General features: G+C 39.9%; 2 protein-coding genes across 2 annotated transcripts; one reads left to right on the plus strand and one right to left on the minus strand.

Moving 5' to 3' along the window:
• Positions 1-945: 945 nt before the first annotated feature.
• On the plus strand, positions 946-11,592 carry slc19a1 (solute carrier family 19 member 1). The gene is made up of 6 exons (XM_039792777.1): positions 946-1,044; positions 1,955-2,530; positions 4,501-5,284; positions 8,229-8,421; positions 8,625-8,766; positions 9,731-11,592. The coding sequence occupies exons 2-6, from the start codon at positions 2,228-2,230 to the stop codon at positions 9,929-9,931; spliced, it is 1,623 nt and encodes a 540-aa protein (XP_039648711.1). The 5' UTR covers positions 946-1,044; positions 1,955-2,227; the 3' UTR covers positions 9,932-11,592.
• A 2,427-nt stretch (positions 11,593-14,019) lies between these two features.
• Positions 14,020-21,403, minus strand: LOC120554144. Its single transcript, XM_039792783.1, has 11 exons — positions 21,115-21,403; positions 19,119-19,268; positions 18,831-18,956; positions 18,490-18,659; positions 16,646-16,751; positions 16,452-16,550; positions 16,244-16,264; positions 15,413-15,433; positions 15,247-15,273; positions 15,101-15,154; positions 14,020-14,314 (listed from the first exon to the last, which is right to left on the minus strand). The coding sequence occupies exons 1-11, from the start codon at positions 21,221-21,223 to the stop codon at positions 14,295-14,297; spliced, it is 903 nt and encodes a 300-aa protein (XP_039648717.1). The 5' UTR covers positions 21,224-21,403; the 3' UTR covers positions 14,020-14,294.
• Between the last annotated feature and the right edge of the window lie 229 nt (positions 21,404-21,632).

Consider the following 21,632-nt stretch of genomic DNA (forward strand, 5'->3'; position numbering starts at 1 on the left):
TGGGAAATACCAATGTACGGTGGCCCTGAAGTACAAATCATAACAGCAAATCATAAAACACAACGGCAAATAGGAAAACATTTCAATGAATCATAAAGCACAACGGCAAATAGGAAAACACGACAACAAATAGGAAAACCAAACGGCAAATCATAAAACACAATGGCAAATAGGAAAACACAACGGCAAATAGGAAAACACGACAGCAAATAGGAAAACAAAACGGCAAATAGGAAAACACGATAGCAAATAGGAAAACAAAACGGCAAATAGGAAAACACGACAGCAAATAGGAAAACACTCAACAAATCATAAAGCACAACGGCAAATAGGAAAACAAAATGGCAAATAGGAAAACACTTCAACAAATCATAAAACACAACAGTAAATAGGAAAACACGACAGCAAATAGGAAAACACTTCAACAAATCACAAAACACTGTCGTGTTTTCCTATTTGCTGTTGTGTTTTCCTATTTGCCGTTGTGTTTTATGATTTGCCGTTTTGTTTTCCTATTTGCCGTTGGGCTTTATGATTTGTTGAAGTGTTTTCATATTTGCTGTCGTGTTTTCCTATTTGCCGTTGTGTTTTCCTATTTGCCGTTGTGTTTTATGATTTGCCGTTATGTTTTCCTATTTGCCGTTGTGTTTTATGATTTGTTGAAATGTTTTCCTATTTGCTGTTGCGTTTTATGATTTGCTGTTGCGTTTTTCTATTTGCTGTTGTGATTTGCACTTCAGGGCCACCGTACCATGGTCTACAAATTGTCTGGCTGACTAAACAGGGAGGGACCCATCTGCTAGCGATGGGGGGGCCGAGACTGCGAGCTACATGGAAAAATATGCACCAAACAAGCCACTTTGAAATGTTGCTGTTTTCATGAATACAAAAGTTGGATGACCTCCCCCCAGACTAAAAAACGTTGGCTGACCCTCCCCTCAACAGAGAATAAAGAGACATGAGCCTCCCCTATTTTCCTCCGGTGGACCATTCCATAAATACCCAACGGTTCCTACTGCTGCAGCTTCAGATGGAGCACACGAGGTATGTAACGTAACATTGTCTCAATGTTGTGCACCCTACCCATAGTACCCTAGTATAAACAACAAATTTAATATAAGCCAGGTTGTTGTTGTGTACACAGCCTCTCACCTGTTACTTTATTTAAGATATTGTGTTATTCATGCTTGTGCCAACAAAAGCTACATGAGTGCATTGTTTTTATACGGGTACACCGTTAGCCAGCATGCTAAATATAGCAGATAACTTCTTACCTGTATTACATTGTGCTATAAAGTGATTTCCCGCATGTATGGGTCGTTATGACACACACAAACAACAACAACAACAACAACAACCACAGCCAGGTTTAGTAGCACATAAGCAGCTAAGGCAACAGAATGCTAACATGCTGTTACCCAATAGCTTGTTTGCATTGCCCCTAAAACTCGTGTACGTAAAGTTAACTCAGGCCAATATTCCATTCCTCAGCACACTGTTTCACTTTTTTATGATTAATTAGAAAGTCCCACTGCTGTGACAGATGATGCGTTATTTGAAGCATTTCCCTGATTATGCAGCAGATGATTTCACTTGTTTGAGGCATAAAATAAAAAAGGGGAATAATTACCCTATCTGGTTCCAGTTTATTTAACTGTGAATATTTGCTGGTCTTCGTACTCTTTTATGAATTGTTTTAGGTTTTGGACTGCTGGTCAAACTAAACAAGCTAAATGTAAACTTGCGATGGGCATTTTCACTATTTCTCATATGTAATACACCAAACAATTGATTTATTGGGGAAAATAAGATGCCAATTAGTTAATTGTAGCACTATTTTGAGTTCAAGCAGGGATTTATAGTCTTTCACAGTTGAAAACACACCGCTCTAATGTCAGCTTTCTGCACAGTGTCAAAATAGTCTGACTAACTGACAACATTGTTGTCTTTTCAGGTTAACAATGACACCAGACCTAGCTGCTGGATAGCTTGCAGTCAGAACATGTCACAGTGTGGAATGGAGCAGCGGTCAACCTTTTCTCTTACATGCCAACAACGGCGTGTAGCATTTTGATTGAAACCCACAACAGTTGGGTTTTTACTTTTGTTCCCTCGTTTCAAGTAGGAAGTTGGAAGCTTTTCACGTCCAAAACAAGTCCTCACATGGTGATTTGACACAGCAGAAAAAAACTTACACTCTGCATCACAGAGTGGTCCAGCTGACACAATGGTAGCAGATGACACAGCAGAAAGTGGGGACAGATCAGACGGGGAGAAGAAGATGGACCTGAAGGAGCCTGCATCTGAAGACTGGGGAGGACACGAAGATGGAGACGTAGAGATGGTTGTCTTTGCTTCGGAGGGCCTGTCTCCCTCCGAAGGTCCCATAGAGGCAGCCGAGGAGCCCAGAAAGTGGAAATGGGCTGTATTTTTCTTGTGCCTCTTTGGATTTATGGCATCGATAAAGCCCGGGGAGCCCTTCATTACACCGTATCTACTCAGCCCTGAGAAGAACTTCACCAGACAGCAGGTTAGTGGTGTCCTCAGGATGAAATGTGTTGTCTGTGCTGTATTTTTTTTTTCTTACAGGTATATTTATCTTTGTGGGGATACCAGTGCAAAATCATTTGGAATGTATTATTACAGCGTAAATACTGGATAAAAAAGTCCAAAATGAAAGATAGAATTATAGATAGACATTCAAGTCATTGTTTTGGGGAGTTGCTGCTTACGTGCAGTTTAGTGTCCCAAATTATTTTCCAAAACTGAGTGTCCCAAATGATGAGACAGGTTAGGGTTAGGGTAGCACAGGTGGTTTATCGGGTTCCTAATTAATTAAGGACATTGTATGCAGAATTTGGGACCCTAAACTGCACGTAGGACATTGTATGGGTCCAGAAAGTACAGAAAAGTTAACCTGTAAGACTCGTTCAGTCAAGCACTGATTACACAGTAGAATGAATGCATGTCCTGTGGGGAGTCTGCTGATCCAACTTACTGTGGTCAAAGTTCACATTCCTCCAAGTGGGTCAGTGTAATAGGTTTGTGAATGGTTTAGGAAATCTACAAAATCATTGCTGGACTGATGTTGTAGATTTTGTTAGCTTTTTTTTTTTTTTTTTCCTCACCCCAAGAGTTGATTACCTGTCAAAGTAAGGCTTTCAAAGAGGAGTAACAACTAAATGTTTCCAGCATTTGTCTCTTAAACTAGATGGGACAATGGGTGGAAAACCACTCTTTGTTAGACCAGAATGGCAGCTGAGCTCACTTCTTGCATACAGATTTGTTGTGTTGAACAAAAATTTCACCTTAATGTCTCTTTATATCTAAAGCAGTGTCACTTCCATATCCTGTCAAGACCTTAACAGATTCCAAGGAATAAGCTGCCCCTGGCTTAAGTTATTAATCAACTGTAATCACATGTGTATCCCAGCAATCTTATCAATCCAAAGCTGATCCTGGTGACCCAAAAGTCACACAGTCTGTGTCTGCCAGAGAGATTTTGTTCCGGTTGAACCAATTTACTTTAATTAAATCAAATGTGTTAATTACTGTTGTGCTGGGCAACAATGGTTCTTATCATATGGTCTTTTTCTAAACACGTTGTCCAAAATAATGTAACCAAGCATGTGATTAAAAAATAACTAAAGCGTTATTAGGACTTGTTAAAAAAGGGGGGAAGAGTTTGTTCTGATGTAGTGCATAACTGTTAATTAGTGATTCATCTGCAAATTATTTTCCTCGGATTTATCGATAAAAGGTCAGAAAATAGTAAAAAAAAAAGTCCAGACACATCTTCAAATGTCTTGTTTTGTTTGACCAACACTTAAAAAAAAAAAACTAAATATTGTGGCCGGGTTGGTCAGTGGGTAGTGCAGGAGCACGTATACTTGAGGTTTATGCCTTGAACGCAGAGGTACAGGGTTCGAATCCGACCTGTGACGATTTCCTGCAAGTCTTCCCCCTCTCTCTCTCTCCCCTTTCTCACCTAGCCTGTCTTTCTTGTCAAAAAAAGGCAGAAAAGCCCAAAAATAATAATAAGAAAAAAATACGTAACTATTTATTGTACAGACTAGTACTATAAATCAGATAAAATTATTCTTCATATTTGAGAAGCTGAAAACTGCCTGTTTTTTTGGAGGATATGTTTTGCTTAAAAGACTTAAAGCGGCTGTACTCAACAATAAGAACATTAACATGTAAAAAAGATATGTAAAGATATAGTGGAGTAGTGGCGTCCTGAGCAGAGCATGAAGTCACACTCCCTCTGTTGTGTGTAATTGGAGCTTCTCTGGTCTTTGTTTTGATAGCCGGTCTGGCCGCGCGTGCATGTTGGTGCATGTTGGTGCATGTTGGTGCATGTTGGTGCATGTTGGTGCATGTTGGTGCATGTTGGTGCATGTTGGTGCATGTTGGTGGTGAAAATTTTGAAAGTATTTTGAAGACTGGAGCTTTCATCCGCCTCACTGATTTCTTAATTGACTTTACTGTAATTTCCAGGTGACCAATGAGATCACTCCTGTGCTGACCTACTCCTACATGATGGTGCTGGTGCCAGCCTTCCTGCTGACGGATCTTCTGCGCTACAAGCCCGTCCTGATCGTCCAGGGTGTCAGCCAGGTGGTCATCTGGCTCCTTCTGCTTTTGGGCTCCACCCTCACTGAAATGCAGTTGATGGAGGTCTTCTACGGCGTCACCATGGCCTGCCGCCTGGCCTACTCTTCCTACATCTTCTCCCTGGTCAGCCCAGCCCTCTACCAGCGCGTGGCCGGATATTCCCGCTCCGCAGTGCTCTTGGGGGTGTTCACCAGCTCAGTGCTGGGTCAGCTGTGCATATCCCTGGGAAATGTCAGCTTCTACACCCTCAACGCCATATCTTTGGGTTTTGTCAGCTTTGGTCTGATTCTCACGTTGTTCCTGCCCTGGCCTAAACGCTCCCTGTTTTTCCACCGGACATGGAATCAGGAGCAAAAGGATGTGGCAGCAGTCGCCACCAAATCAGAACTGGACAAAATAAACCAGCAAGAGAGCGTCTCGTCCTCGCCGCCCCCCCTGTGCTCTGTATCACGCTGGAGGGATTCAGTCTTTGTTCAGATGCTGCTGGAGTTGAGAAACGTGGGTAGGAGGCCCAGCCTGAGGCTCTGGTCCCTGTGGTGGGTGTTCAACTCCACAGGGTACTATCTGGTGCTGTTCTACGTTCACATCCTGTGGAGCAAAGTCTCCCTGGCCGCTGAGAACAAGATCGTTTACAACGGGGGAGTGGAGGCAGCTTCTACACTGCTGAGTGAGACATTTCTGGAGCTACAATACTTAGTTTTTAATATCTAATGCTCAGGACTGAGCATACTTTTGACACCTCTGATGAGGACTCATCAGAGGTGTCAAAAGTATTCCCATTCATTACTCAAGTAGAAGTATAGATACTAGGGTTTGAAAAGACTTCTGTAGAAGTTGAAGTATCAACTCAAGCTTTTTACTCAAGTAAAAGTGTAAAAGTACTGGTTTCAAAACTACTTAAAGTATAAAAGTAAAATGCCATTAAGGACAAAAGCTTAGACCGCCCCACAGGGGCCTATAGTGCACTACCCCACCTCCACAAAAAAAGGAAGCACCCTTTTAATTGTATTTGTCTGAAATATAAAACAATAAAAAGTTGATCTAAAAAAAAAAAAGAGCACAAGGCGACATTATAGAACAGCTTGTGTATTGCTAAGGCCACAGGCTCAAAATTAAATGATTTATTAAAAAGGTAATAACTTATTTCAGGCTGAGTCTGTTTTTTCAGACAACAGCAGCTACAGTCTGGTGTTACATGTGTTAAAATGTAAGGAGTAGAAAGTACAGATAATTGTGTGAAAATGTAAGGAGTAGAAGTAAAAAGTCTGCTGTAAAATAATTACTCCAGTAAAGTATAGATAACCAAAATTTCTAATTAAATAAGGTAAAAAAGTATTTGTACTTCGTTACTTGACACCTCTGGTCCTCATACAGCACTTGGGTTTTCTTTTCACATTGGCACGTAACTCCAACTTGCCATCGGCATTTAGATGCAAGTAATGGGGACAACTCCTCTGTGCTTAACAGCAACAAAATATCAAAAGCTCAGAAGTTTTTTTTCATTAATAGTGGCTTTCCTAGACAAAGTTAATCTGAAAACTCAAAAATATTTGTAAAGGATTTTCAAGCTAGGAAAAGGAACGTGTTTGTTAAGATGGCCTTAAATGTTCAAACATGGACGGAAAAGTAGAGCGCATTATACAGATTTGTTAATGCCACAAGTAGGGCTGCTCGACTATGTGGTAAAAGCATAATCACGATTATATTGGTCAACATTGAAATCATGGTTATTTATTAACACAATTACTCATTGACTTTTTTTGGAAAGGTATTGCAATCATTGACATTAAAAACAGTGTAACAAGTCACACAAATCAACAGTGAAAACACCAACTGTGAAATTTCCCTTAATACAAAATAAGAGTTTACTCGCAAAACGTAACGAGCAAAATAATTGTTTTTCACCATTACATTGTTTTTGTGATCGGTAGGATAACTTTCACCCTGAAAGTGAGTGCAGGTGCACCGGTTTTGTCTTGCCATTTTATGGTGTTAACATTGAGCACCAAAATATCAAAATTGGGTCAGACCCTGCAAAGTCTGCAAAAAGCATCACATTTGCACATTAAAAAAAATTTGAAGAATGTAACCTGACTGTACACTCCTGTCATCTGTAGTTAAGATGTTGAGTCCTCGATCTCCCACTTCTTATTCTGTTAATGATTACCAGTACACCAGGTTCAGTCATCATTAATTGGCCTTTAATCAGCTGTTAAGCACAAAGGTAGCAGTTTGTTTAAAAAATCTGGACAGAATGTACAAGCAGTAAAAGTTTGCAGTTTGTTTAAAAAAAATCTGGACAGAATGTACAAGCAGTAAAAGTTATGTTGTAAAACAAAATGTATCAAGACTCTGGGAATGACTCACAAGAACACATTTCCTTATTTAAGAATATTCTCAGATAAATTCCCATTAAATGGTGAAATTCCTAAGAGGAGTTTTACATTTAACACACATTTGACAATAAAGAATTTTCAAGAGAATACATTATGATATACACATTGGAAATTAAAGAAAAACACATTTTCCACCATGACTTAATTACAAATGTTAAACCGTGCTGTTAATTGACCTGCCTATATACAGCCTAGATTTATGATATTTTCTGCTTGCTCTGTCCAAACGATACTGTTTGATCAACTGCTCGTCGTCAATCATTTCAAACCCATTCTTCCTCTCCTGAAACATAGGAGCACGTGTTACATGTACATAATATTCCGTGTTTTGCCCTTATTCTGAAAAAAGATGATATTCCAACTAAGCTGTTTACATGGCTAGTGAAGGTGAATATTCCACTAATATTCTCATTTACATGTAGCCTTGCAAAGTACGATTATTTTATTTTTTCCAAAGTTTTCCAGCGGCGGTGGACTTGTTGGAGCGTGCGAACGCAGCCTCCCTCTTTCATCTCTTCAACCAGCTCCTTGAAAAGGTCGGCGTAGCGATGTGTGTGAATATCCAAAAACCTGTTGATATCCAAGTCTTTGATAAAGTTTAAAGGTAGCTGTGTTTCTCCTTCTTATCGGGTCTGCAGCCCTGCAAACTGTTGGCTGGTTGGTTTGTTTACAGCAACCGTAGCAACGCACAGTAAGCCATAAACAGGCAAGAGGCCATAAACTGTAGTAAAAACCCAGAATGAGATGCATATTCCAAATGCGCTGTATTCATGTCCAAATAATGCCTCCTAAAACCCGAATAATACCGGAATATCCCACGTCTTCATCAGAAAATGCTATATTCGGAAAAAGGCCTCATTCAGAATATCCCAACTGAATATGCTGTTAACATGACCTGTATCAAATTTGGAATATTTTCATATTCGGGATAATAGTGGAATATTTGTGTGCATGTAAACGTACTCCGTGTCTCCTTAGTGCCATCACAAGCCCCTGCTGGCAACTCCTGACCACTTGAGAGACCTCTCGAGCTGTCTTAAATAACTGGGAGAGTGAGAGTGATTCTTAGCTTTAAGACATTTGATAACTTGCTTTTATACTTAAGTTTGAAAGTAGGAGTAAATCAGCACTTAAGGCTAAAATGGCACTTTTGAGAAGCTTGATAAATACGGGCCCAGACGAACAGAGTTTTGATGGCGTTGTATCTCTCTGCAGGTGCGTTGACCTCCTTCACTGCTGGCTATGTGAAAATCCGGTGGAACGTCTGGTCTGAGCTGGTCATCGGCGTCATCACAGCACTGCAGGCAGGTCTGCTGCTCCTCATGGGCACCACAGAGAACATTTGGGTCTGCTACACGGCCTACGTCCTCTTCAGGGGCTTCTACCAGTTTCTGGTGCCTATTGCCACGTGAGTGTCAAATAAAATATATGTTTTGATCTCGGAATAAAACTACCAAACTGTTTTCCTAATCCTCAGTTGACACTGTGGCGCAGCAGGAAGTTACAACATCTATTAGTCACAATGGCTGTGTGAATGCAGCAAGTTTCCTAAACTGGATTGTTGTACTAACCCGTCTGGCCTGTGGTGATCATTGTATCATCTCTCCATAGGTTCCAGATAGCCTCGTCACTCACCAAGGAGCTCTGTGCCTTAGTGTTTGGCATCAACACCTTTTTGGGGACCATACTGAAGAGCATCATCAGCCTGATCATTTCTGACAAGAGAGGCCTGGCGTTGGACGTGCAAGCTCAGGTATTCACTCATGTAATTCTGGCTGGGTACCGAAAATGCCTCGCCATTCAATATCCAATTTCAATACCTTAGGAGTAAATCTCATCAGCGTCGGTGAGCCAATAAGCATGCAATGTGCTTCCACCAAGATCTAATAATGTTTGCGATTGGCTGTCTAACGTTAACACAGCGCAGAGGGAGACAGGGAAAACTCTACGTTACGCACAGAGGCGGGGCTCACGTAGCAGGAGCTGAAAAATAAATAAGATTTGTGCCCAACTCCAGCAAGACTCAGGATTTAATTCCAATATTGAAAGATTTGTCTGCGACAGTGGAATCACTTGAAAAGTCGTCTGGTGTAAGCTCAGCATAAATAAGCCCTGCCTACCCAGCCTGACAGCCATGCAGAACAACCAATGGGAAGATGGCGTGCCGTGATACCTGCCAGGATTATCTCAGTACACTCTAGGGAAAGGCAAGTTATTTATATCTCTCAATGTATACATTTGCTGAGTGCTTTACATACAGAAATTACTTTTTAAAGAGGACAAATGACCAGGGCGAAAATGAAAGTTGAATAGATCTTTTCGTACAGGAGACTTTCCGAATTGTCAAACAGGCGTAACAAATAACAGTAATTGCTGGAATAGAGACAGCGTTGATGTGGTTAGTTCCACCTGTGTATGTAAAAACTTGGGCAACCTTTAACTTGAATTTTTCTGCAGTGTTTGCTCAACAGATACTGAGAGACAAGTGAAATGAAACATGCTTTTAATATTATTTAATGCAATTTGCATGTTATTTTTTTGCACTTGTTATTTACACCCCATAATTGTTACCTATTATTTAAAAAAAAAAGATGTATATATTATTTAAAAAAAAAAAAAAGAATATATACTCTATTTATGTGTAGGGGGATGAACTTTGGTCATCCTCCATTAGTGTTTTATGATTGAATTGTCTTACATGTCTTTTCTTTCTACAGTTCCTGGTGTACTTTGTTTACTTCGTCATTCTCACCGTCGTCTACTTTGTCTGTGCCGCTGTGGTCGTCATCCGTCACTATAGAACACAGCCCAAGGGCGGAGGCGGGGCCATGGAACAGGCGGCGCCCACGCAGCTCAGCCCCGTGGCCGCAGATTCGGAGGCGGAACCTTTGTCGAACGGCAAAAGTGCCAAAGCATAGTGACGAGAAACGCGTCCGCCTTAAACCGTCTTCTATCAGTATCTTGTCTAGATCCCAGTTTCTGCCACTAAGCTCTTCAGACTCAACGGGATCAATCCCTTTAACGCTCTAATGGTGATGGAGGGGTTTTAGTGTTAGCCGCTGAGCCTTAATTATAGAAGTGCCTCCTCTGACACCTGAAGCTCCTGCAACAACCCCAGTCAGGAAGGCGTCTCGTGTCCGACGTCTTGGGACAGTTCTGTTTTAGTTTTTGATGATTAGATGCTGTAACTGAGAAGAGTAAATTCTACTTTTTCTTTTTTTTTTAAATGACATAAAGCACTAAGTAGTACTAGGCTTTGGGGGGGTATTTTGTACAGAAAACAAACTGACTTTGTTATAACCTCCTGAACTGTCCTGTTTCAGTGACTCAATGGTTCATGATTACTATGTGACCTCTAAGTATTACTCAGTGGTGTAGTCTAATGTATTGTAGTGGGTATACTGTACTGATGTTTTGATCATCAACGACTTCATTTCCTGTATTCAGATACACTTTTATGCACCAATGTTCGGTGGAAATACCTTTTTTATTTAGCCTATGTTAAGAAGAAAACCACAGATGACCATTCAAAATATAGCAAAACTATAATGGCAAGTGTGTTGTTGCGTGTCATTGGGCATTTTTTTTAGTAGGTACGTGAAAAGCTTTCTTATTGGGTATGCTGCTTATACCTGCGTATCACGTAGACTACACCACTGATGATACTCTGCTTTTTCTGGTTTGACGGACATCACGCATTTGAGTTATTTTTTATTGACACTCCTGTTGTAATATTACAGTTTGATGGTTATGTGTTTATGGCATTTTTGAGAAAAAAACGAGACCATATTAGTACAAATTTCTTTTTTATTTTTTTTTTATTTTAGTTAAGATACAGGGTTTCCTTTCTGCATTGATAATAATCATATCTCATTGGTATAATCGGATTTGGGAGGCTATCAGATTTTATCGGTTTATTTGAAGCTGAAAACTGCAGATTTTATGCAGTGTGTTATGTAATGTAATTAATGCTGCTAAAGTTGCTGTTTGTGATTTAGCAGCATCAGAATATGTTTGAGTTATCCTTATTTGATACCTTGAAACAGGCTGCAGAATGTGTTGCTTTGGAGAACTCACATTACGTGCTTAATTGATCTAAATGCACACCACTGAAGTGGTTATCAAATGTGATATTTCTTTACAGTGTTGATTTTCAGCAGTATGCCAGGTGACCGGATGACAAAGCACCTGTCGTCAGTACTGCTGCCTTTGACTCTATTTTTCACTGTGTGTATTTTAGGTCCAAGTACGACTTTTTATTTTAATTTTTATTTTTTTTATTTACAATCATCAAAAACAGCAGAAAGCACTTGTAATGGTCCTGTAGAGAACAGAAATGCAGTGTAAACATAAAATGTCCATCTGCTTTCAGCAGGGGATCTTTCTTACAATAGACAGTAGTGACTGAGGTTTGAGTTGGATTGTACTTACATTAAGAAGATATTTTTTAAACTTGATTGAAATAATTGCTGCAATTAAAAAATGTAACTGTGAATCTGTCTGAATGCTGTAAAAAGAGGAAAAACTGACAATGTTTTTATTTTGTATTCACAAATAAATTGCATTTGGTGGATAAAAAGCTCCTTGATCTTCTTTTTTTTTTATTTTATTTTTTTTTACATTTTATATACCATAGGTTAACATACATCTTTCCCCTGATATTGAACTGTTGATACATTGTTGATTCCAGGGATTTTTGCAGCTGAAATCTTTGCAACCAGATTGAGATTTTATGAGTTAAAACATCCAGTTTTATGAGGTACTAGATTTAATGGTGAGTTGTTTGGTCAGCTGCAGTTGCTGCTCACAGCACGAAGACATAGAGCCCTCTGATTATTTGTTTTTCTGCATTTCTTAGTAGGTCAGTTTATTTTTTGTTATTTAAATCTCGACTGTTTGTAAAGCTGATGTGATGAAACCCCCTCCGGTATAAATCTAGTCCAATCCGACAACATGTACTAAACCTGGTTTCTCCTTCTGGAAGTGCTCTGTGTTTAACTGTAGGTCTTCAAATCAGGAAAAGGCACACCAGACGGCCGAGCAGAGTAATCAAAGTCAGAACTGTATCCTGTTGTTTGCTGAGTTCGCTGTTGCCCTTTAGCCCCGACGTCCTTTTGGGTACACAGTGACTCTGCAGCACACCCAGATGATCACTCATTCACTGTTGCATTTGCACCAGATTATGTACTTGGGTCGAAGTTGAATATTTTTAGTGTACATTGTATAATGTAAACGTGGACCTTCTGTTTGGCTGTGATTTCGATTGGCTGCCACCAAAACCTGTTTCATCTCAACTTTTAAGAAGTAAAACAACTGAATTTGATTTGTAGACAAATTGAGCCCTAAATGCTGCTCAGGTATTTTAAAAGTATATTTAAGCAGCCTGTACTCTAAGCTTGCATAAGGGAAAACTGGGCCATAAACTGAAGGGAATAGGAGGACTATAACATTAGGTTCATGTAAAGTAACGTGTGCAAGGCAGCTAGTTAATACAAATGCTTGCTAGGTCTCTGTATATGTCTTCTACCTGCCTGTTGCAATCAGTTCTATGTTTATACAATCATCAGAAACAAACTGTTCCTCTGAAAGGCTTGCAGCTGCTTCTTCTTGCATGCAGTTTTAAAATGGTGATCTAACCCACAGCACACGTGACTCAGTTATTTCATCAATAACTAGTGAAATTTGTCCACTTGCTGCCCTCAAGTGGTTCCACTTCTGGACTATCTGTATTCATTTTCAGCTACAACATAAATATCTCATTTATTGCTTTTTTTTTTCCTCTTGGAAAGAAGAAAAGACTAAACCTGTAAATACAACAACAACAACAACAACAACAAAAAAACAGGTTAAAAGACATTGGTGTTTTGTTGCTTTTATTAAGTACAGCCCATATAAAACACTTTATTTATACATAATGTGTATATCCTAAAACAAAAGCTAACAGGGTATGAATAACTCAGTGCCTTTTGTGGAACCTTTGGAGCGTATAGAACTTTTTACAACTTCAAAATGTCGGAGTCACAACTCATCCTTAAGCAGTGCTGCTTTGTGTGTTACGAGTTTGACAATTCATTGCAATCATCTGGAAGTCCTCAGTTAGTATATCGCAAAGGCTAATTTGACCATTAAAAATGGGCCTTTTTGTAAACAAAAGCCTAATATTTTAGCTGTTTTGAAGTGCAACATATTTAAAACTTCACACACACACACACACACACACACACACACACACACACACACACACACACACACACACACACACACACAGTGTGTCGGAAAGCCACGAAACCAAACATTTCAACTCTGTCCTCCCACAATTTAAAGTAGAATACACATTCAAATACAAACAATCACATACTGTATGTAGAGGAGTAAATACGATCTGGGAAAGTGATCATAAACATGACAAAATACAAATGTGAAACGTGAACCCACGCAATATTTTCTTTACAACACACCTAGTAGCCGTCGCTGAGGAGTCAGCAGGAAACGACTGTAACAATGCCTCGCCTGTTGGTCGAGCTGGCGGCCCAGACCAAACAATGGCGTCTCTTTTTCTCCCCCCTTTGTTTTCAGTCCAGTTCCTCCCCACGCTGCCCTAGCTCTTCTCTAACACTGTGAGACTGCATATGTCCACACTGGACCTGCTTGAGCTAGAGGTCATTGTCAGGTACGCTGATGCCGCCTTTCACAGGAAAGAGCTATTTCCTGTCTAAACTTTGAGGCCCCACATCGCCTCTTTGGAAAATCTAGAAACAAATGTCAGGAAGACCTGCTTCAAGTCTAAAAGTTTTTTGTTTTTTTTATTATTACATTCTGGGCTATTCATTTCTGCACTGCAACTTTAGTCGTTTTTTTTTTCATGATTAATAACTTAAATATTTCCCTTCTTAGTGTCTTATAATACACAAGACTTAATGTAGATCCCAGCAGGTAATAGCTACTGGGGCTAAACTCATATGTTTAGTTAAAAACGAGCAGCAGAACGCCAGTCTAAAAAAAAAAAAAAGACATGCCTTTCCAATAGTCTTTAACATGCCTTCATACCCACTTTTGGTCAGTTTTGTGTCTAAAATATATATTTAGAAAATTAGCCTCAAGATACTTTCACTCTTTTCTTTGCTGTATTATTAATTCTAGATTTGAGGCATTGGAGCCGACAACACTAGTGTTGTTAACAGAGAATAGACCGATCCCACTTCTAGATTTCCTGAAACGTTTCAGCTTCACCGCGGATGGTCTAGTTTTACACCTGACATGTTCTGACTGACGTTTGGCCGCCTACGTCATCGCCGTTTCCTCTGCCAAACGACAAAAAAAGAAAAGAAGAAGAGTCACCCACTGCTGAAATGGTTACACAGTATTAGTTAGTTATATGTCGTCGCTGTTTGGCTAATTTGAAAACATTTGATTGAGCTATTTCCCTTTAAACCAAGACGTAAACGGTGACCAATTGCATTTATTTATGAAAAAAAAAAATTGAAATGACGAAAAGCTTTCTGCCCGACAGTGGCAATATATTGTTACACACAGTACAGGCCAAAAGTTTGGACACACCTTCTCATTCAATGCGTTTCCTTTTTATTTTCATGACTATTTACATTGTAGATTCTCACTGAAGGCATCAAAACTAAGAATGAACACATATGGAATTATGTACTTAACAAAAAAGTGTGAAATAACTGAAAACATGTCTTATATTTTAGATTCTTCAAAGTAGCCACCCTTTGCTTTTTTATTAAAAAGGGAAATGATTCCACTAATTAACCCTGACAAAGCACACCTGTGACGTGAAAACCATTTCAGGTGACTACCTCATGAAGCTCATTGAGAGAACACCAAGGGTTTGCAGAGTTATCAAAAAAGCAAAGGGTGGCTACTTTGAAGAATCTAAAATATAAGACATGTTTTCAGTTATGGGCTAGAGTGAGACCCAAAATCTATTGTGAAATCCCCCCCCAAAAAAAATCCTCTATAGCAAAATCCCACAGCCTTGAGTTTGACACATATAAGTAAGTAATAATAAAGTAATAAAATATGTAAGTGCATATAAAGTAAATGATGACATTTATTTCCCAGTGTCTTACCGTCTTTTTGTCCCTTGTCTTGAGCTGTGGTGCCATTAGATACGGCATCTCTTGCTGTTTTAATGATACGGACGTATGGATGTCAACTTTTTCATCATCATAAAAAAATTCGAAAATATATCAAACAGACTGTGGCTGAAACTTACATGTTCTACCGTGCTTCCGCCAGAAGTCTGTAGTGGAGGACAACAGGGCAGCAACATTAACAGAAAATATAGCACAGAAGAAGTCTGTTGTTATACATGTAAAAGGTCCAGGCTGTTTGATTCTTTTAAAAGGCATAACTAGTTAGAAATAATTGAAGTTACTGACCTTTTTGCCATGGCATGGATTCTGCAGGGAGTTACAGCAGATAACATGTCAACAAAGTCAGCATTTATCCCTTTTTACTTAAAATGAACAGGAAAGAACGTCACCAAAGCCCAGTAATCTCCTTATTTCGCGCGACTTTCACAGTAAACATTCATCCAATCAGGTAAATGTTTGCCCTGTCTGCTTCTGATGAAATGTTGCAATTCACTGTTTTTGATAAAATCAAAACTCAGTACGTTCTCTCAAAAACGGCCATGTCAAAATCTACTTAAGTCTCGCTTTGCCAGACCCTCCTCCACAGCGCGCTGGAGGAGGGTCTGGCTACTCCACACAGCATTCGGGGATGGGAGGAAAACGTGCTCTGGCTTAATGGCATTTCTTTAAACCAATCAGAATCGTCATGGGCGGCGCTAAGCTCTGCACAGAGTCGTGCGAGAGAAAACTCCGATTGGACAGATAGTCTAGCAAGCTGTCTGGATTTACCCTGCAGAGATCTGAGGAGCAGTCAAAAATAGTTCTCAAATTTAGAACTCCAACACATAGAAAGCGAAAGGAAATGGAAAATACATGCATCCGGCGGAATGTCCTGCAGCACCGGCGCAATCCAGGAAGTGGAACGCCAAGGATATTGGGCTAAATTCTACTGTACTATACTTCAAGCTGCGAGATCCTACATTTCCCAGAATGCCTTTTTCAGACAATCCCTAGAGAATGGGCATACACTACACAAGAATTCCAACACTTGCACTGCTCTTTCTCAAAACTCTGTACAATTGTATTTTATTTTATTTTAATTGTTTTTTTACCTTATTGATTTAAAAGATGTCTTACCTTTTTGGAAGAACCACACTCCTAGAGGCAATCACACACAATGGTTTCAACTTCATACTTCTCTCATTATTATCCAGACAAATATAAAATACACAAATGCAGACACAAGTCATACACAAAATGTGCTTCATTTGATGCTATTATCAAGGTTACTAATATTGATAAACATTTGAATGACACAAGCAGATACAGTGTCGTGGGTTTTTACCTGCTTTACATCTGTGAACGCCAACCAGCAGCAGCACAGTAAACAGCAGAGCCATGAAGACAATGAGCCCTTTGGAGACGTTTGGTTCTCCTTCAGGTGCTGTCGGGTGACAAAAGCAGCAATAAGTGGGCTATGTCGGCGTGTGTTACGCAGAGGACATTTTGGGGTTGAAATTGGATGAGACAGTTCCTCACGATTCAAACGTTTTGTGATGAAAGGGTTGGAGAAAGGGTCGCTGCTCATCTGGCTGACTGGATTCTCCAGCTCACAGCGGAACTCCTCTATTGCCCAGCTGTTGTCCTAGAAGTAGCGTCAAATAGTTAGTAATACCCACACATTTATACCCACACCTGGTGTACCTACTGTATGTACAACTCAGTCAGTCCTTGCAGAAAAAAAGGTTTTTTTGTGATTGTTGCGGGCAAAAATCCTTGATTATGCGGCACCTTTTCTTAAAAAATGCGATGGAATATGCGGGATATTTATGCAATTTTATGCGATGAAATTGCGGGAACTTGCCAAAACTGCGGTTTGATGAAAAAGAGAAAAAAAAAAGTGATTCCCCCAACACCCTGCTTGTTGCAGCTTTTCGATGATGTTCACGTCACTTCATAACGTTCCCTTGGCAACGGGGGAAGATGGCTGCTCTTGTGTGAAGTAAACGCAACATTTTTCAACTTTCTGCTAAGATATATGTGACTTTTATGCAACGAAAATGCTGGGGATTATGAAATCATGCAATATTTTGCATGGAAATCGGCAGTTTATGCGGCGAAAGTGCGGCGTATTTGAAATAAATGTGGCCCCCGCATAAATATGCGGACTTTGGCTGATTATGCATTGAATTATGCGATCACATAATCACGTTTTTCTGTGTAAATGTGTTGAAAAATCGGAACTGAGAGACTGAATTTGACAACATGCGATTATTTGCACACAAAATGTGAGAATAATTGCATTTTACGTACACTTCCCAACTGTGCTAAATTCTTCCGGTTACACTTTACTTGAAGGTATCTACGTAAGAGTGACATGACGCTGTCGTGAACGTGACATAAACATTATAAACAAGTCAAACGTTTATGACATAACGCTTCTGTCATTAACTGTCATTCGGTCTGTGTCATGACGAGTTAAGGTAAGGGTTAGAGTTAGAGTTAGGGTTCATGTGTTCATGACAGTGTCATGTCACTCTTATGTAGATACCTTCAAGTAAAGTGTTACCATTCTTTCTATGATGAAACCAGGTTACTGGTAGCTTATGAATAATTGGTGTTTGAAGGCTATAACAGCCGGTCTCTGTAAGTTTTCCTGCCGAGACCGTGATGTGTCTTTTAAAAAGGCGTCGTACAGTTCAGGGGACTCCGAGACACAGAGGATGATCCTTTTCTCTTCCATTGTTTCACCGGTTTTTGATTCCGTATATTATGTGTCGCTTCTGGCTACGTCACGTACAGCTGTTATCTCATCGGTTGCGCTTTCGAAAGGTCAGCTTCACCTAGGTACAAGTTGAAATAATTTGAACTTCAAGCGCAGCGCAAAAGCGGCAAATCCGAGTGGTGCGCGATATGGAGAAATCAAATATCACGATATTCTTAAAAATACCTCGATGCCGATATTGTAGGATTGACAAATGGTGCTTTAACAAAATATGAGATTTTTGATAAATAATCATCAGAAATGTCGATTTAATGACAAAGTGTGTAAAGGCAAAACCGCTAGAACAGTCTGTTGAGTCAGAAAATGACATCACTTTACTCTAATGCAGCCTTCAAAACCAGGAAAAGACAAGATTTTACGATATACAAAATCTAAGACGATATCTAGTCTCATATCACTATATCGATATAATATCGATACACTGCCCAGCCCTAGCGAAAATAAAACTGTGGATTTAGGAATTGCACGTTGCATCCCACCAACAGAGACAAATACACACACACACACACACACACACACACAACACACACACACACACACACACACACACACACACACACACACAGAAATGCATCATTGCACTATGCAGTATACAAACCTTATTAATGAGTTGCTCCTTAGATGAACCTGTCACATTGTTATCTGACTTCCACCTGTAGGTGACCGGCTCAGCGCCTGTGGTGTTTCCCTCACAGGTCAAAATACAGCTGGTCTCCTCATCACCACAGGATTTACCCAATTTACCCACAGTGGGTTTAGGAACGGGATCTGTTACGTTATTGCAAAAAAAAAAAAAATTAGAAATAGGCCATCAGAGTCGCTTTTTCAGTTTTTTATTCCGATTTCCCAGATTTAATCACAACAGGAATTGAACCCAGGGAAACACACAACCTCCACACTGATCGGCCTGACTAAACTGTGTGTAATTGATGCACTTACAGATGACGACGAGACGAGTTGCATTCTTGACCACGCCGTTGATTTCCGGTGTGTACGATCCACTGTCATCTTGAGTCAGTCCCGTGATTGTCATCTCTCCATTTGTAGTGTTCAGTCTACTGCGTACTTTAAACAAACGCCAACAATGGATGGTATTAGCTCCTCAACAGTCTGGAACTCACACCGCTGTACCATTTAGCATGAATCGATCAAAACGCCTCTGAGTGAAGCACATATTTGATCCCACAGACAAACCAAAGAAAGTGAGCTGAACTCGGCTCAGCATACCTTTGAAATGACGATAATAATCAAATTCCGTTCCATCCCACTGGATGGCGATGTGAGGACCGTGTTTCCACATGATGTTGGTGATGGTAGTAGAGATAGTACCCGGTTTGAGGACAACGTCATCGCCCACCTTTCTGTAGAGTGGAATCTCTGCAGGGACAAAAAGAAGCTCAGTATGCCAATTTTTCGTCTAAACATCCTCTAAAGGTGCTGTAGGTAGGATTGCGAAGATCCAGGACTTAGCCAAAAAATTTGACCATCGACAACTTCTCAGTCCCTCCCCCCCTTTCCGCTAAAGCCCAAAACTGTCTCCTAAGCCCCTCCCCCCCCCCACAATGGAGAATGAATGTGTGTGCATGAGCAGTGATTGACCTGGCCCTGATTGGTACATCTGAACAGGGAGCTGTGTTTTTTTGCAAATCGCACTACAGGCTGTAGGTGGTGCCAGAGGAGCCAGATTCTTTTTTTTTATGACCTGCTTCATGTAGTTCTACTCGAACATAGTCACAAATTTGACAGAAAGTTAGTTTTATAAGGCTTACCTACTGCACCTTTAAGCACCAATTGGTTATTTTGGACTGTTGGTCCGACAGCACAAGCAATTTAAGGGCCCTGGGACATGGTGCTGAGCAATTTTCACTATTTTATCTATCATATTTGACAGACTTATCTGTTAGGTGGGGGCAAGTACCCTCAGGTAACTTTATAGCTCAATGGTGTTTTTAGACCCCAACTGCTCCTTCCAGGCAGCACTGCGACCGCTGCCTTCAAGGCACCTAACCCTAACCTTAACCCTAACCAGTGCCTCCCAACGGTGCCTTCCAGGCAGCGCTGGGGCCAAAAAACACTGATAAACAACTTTATAAGGGAATTTGGGGGTTTTAAATTTAAAAAATGTACACATAGCGCGTTTCTTAAAGGTCCATTCCAGTATTTTTAGACACAGGCAGCATTTAGACCTATATTAAGGGAGTATACATTTTCAAAATGTGAAATGTAACAATGTAATGTAATGTAATAATCCTATGTCCATGTAAAATACACTCAGTTTTGTTAAAATAGTTTTAGTGATGCTCTATTCTATTACTACCCGTTCCTTCTCTAATCTCTTCTGCTGTAGTCTATTCCTAACTGTTCTATCTCTAATCTCTTTTGCTCTATTCTAGTCCTAACTGCCCCAGCTCTACTCTCTTCTAGTCCCAACTGCTTCTTCTCTAATCTCTTCGGCTAAATTGTATTCTATTTAACAGTATTCTCTTTGATTCCTAACTTTTCTACCTTGCCTTTCTTCTGCTCTATTCTATTTTATTCCTAACTGTTCTACCTTTAACCCCTTCTGCTCTATTCTATTCCTAACTGTTGTAACGCTCCGCTCCTCTTCTGTATTCTATTTCATTCCTAACTGTTCTATTTCTACTCTATTCTTCTGCTCTCTTCTATTCTTTTCACAACTGTTTTTATGTATACTGTTATTTTCCCCGTGCTATACTATATTTCAATTCCTTTTCATTTTACTCAATATACTCTATTGTATTCTGCTCAATTCCTAACTATTATATGCACAACTATTTTTCTATTGAACATATTCCACCCAGCAATTATATACTCTGTTCTACTGTACAGTACGCTCTTCTAGTACACTATTAGGCATACCAACTGTTTTATGGTGCACTACTAGGTACTGTTTCTATTTTTTTTCACATTTCAATTATGTTCAATTGCTACATTATTATCTATTCAATTCTATTATATTTCGCCCTCGTGCACTCTGTATTGTTGACAGTTGATATTAGCTGGCATACAGTAAATCTGGCTTAACTGTTAAGTTAGTTATAGCTGTATGGTGTTGTTTACCACTGGGTGGGGCCATGGATTTGGGACACTACCATACTGCGACACACTTTGCACATATGCACCATTATAACCCACAACAAGATACTTTGAATACGTATGAAAACAAGCCAGCTAAAAGGTAAGCTCGAACCAATAACCTTACCTGAGTCTGCGGACACGACAGCCAATAAAACGCACAACCAAGCGGCCAATATCATGGATGTCAAAGACAGCGACATCTCGCTGCTTCTGTTCTGAACCGAGAGAAACATGTCGAATAGCGTTATACAAAAGCTAAAAACATAATAGACGTATGCTAGATGAAAAAAAAAGAAAAAGTTTTCTGCCGGCGTTAAGTGGTGAGAAACGGTTAGACGAAGCTGAAAGTGAAAGTTAAACAGACACCACTTCCACAGGTCGGGCTCACACAGACTCTCAGTGTCCCCGCCTCCACCGGGACATGCGCATTCTATTCACAACATATTCATGAATCGACTTCAAATTGTTCCATACTCCCCATAGATGGGTCCCTGACCAGCGCAATGACTAATGTAGTTCGTTTCTTATAGACACATTAAAAAATATACATAGATATATTTATATATTCACACAGTACATAAACTATTTTGGCCTCCTAGTGTCCAGAGGTTGTTACTGCAGCCAGAAATGACAATGCATGCA

Source organism: Perca fluviatilis, chromosome 24, assembly GCF_010015445.1.
Source record: "Perca fluviatilis chromosome 24, GENO_Pfluv_1.0, whole genome shotgun sequence".
NCBI lineage: Eukaryota > Metazoa > Chordata > Actinopteri > Perciformes > Percidae > Perca > Perca fluviatilis.

Excerpts from the sequence above, each read along its gene's own strand:
- LOC120554144 (XM_039792783.1), bottom strand. The coding sequence starts at position 21,223 with ATGTTTCTCTCGGTTCAGAACAGAAGCAGCGAGATGTCGCTGTCTTTG. Across the intron at positions 16,265-16,451 it reads CGTTCACAGATGTAAAGCAG|GAGTGTGGTTCTTCCAAAAA; the intron begins GTAAAAACCCAC and ends GATTGCCTCTAG. Across the intron at positions 15,155-15,246 it reads GCGGAAGCACGGTAGAACAT|CAAGAGATGCCGTATCTAAT; the intron begins GTAAGTTTCAGC and ends TCATTAAAACAG.
- slc19a1 (XM_039792777.1), top strand. The coding sequence starts at position 2,228 with ATGGTAGCAGATGACACAGCAGAAAGTGGGGACAGATCAGACGGGGAG. Across the intron at positions 8,422-8,624 it reads TTTCTGGTGCCTATTGCCAC|GTTCCAGATAGCCTCGTCAC; the intron begins GTGAGTGTCAAA and ends ATCTCTCCATAG. Across the intron at positions 8,767-9,730 it reads CGTTGGACGTGCAAGCTCAG|TTCCTGGTGTACTTTGTTTA; the intron begins GTATTCACTCAT and ends TTCTTTCTACAG.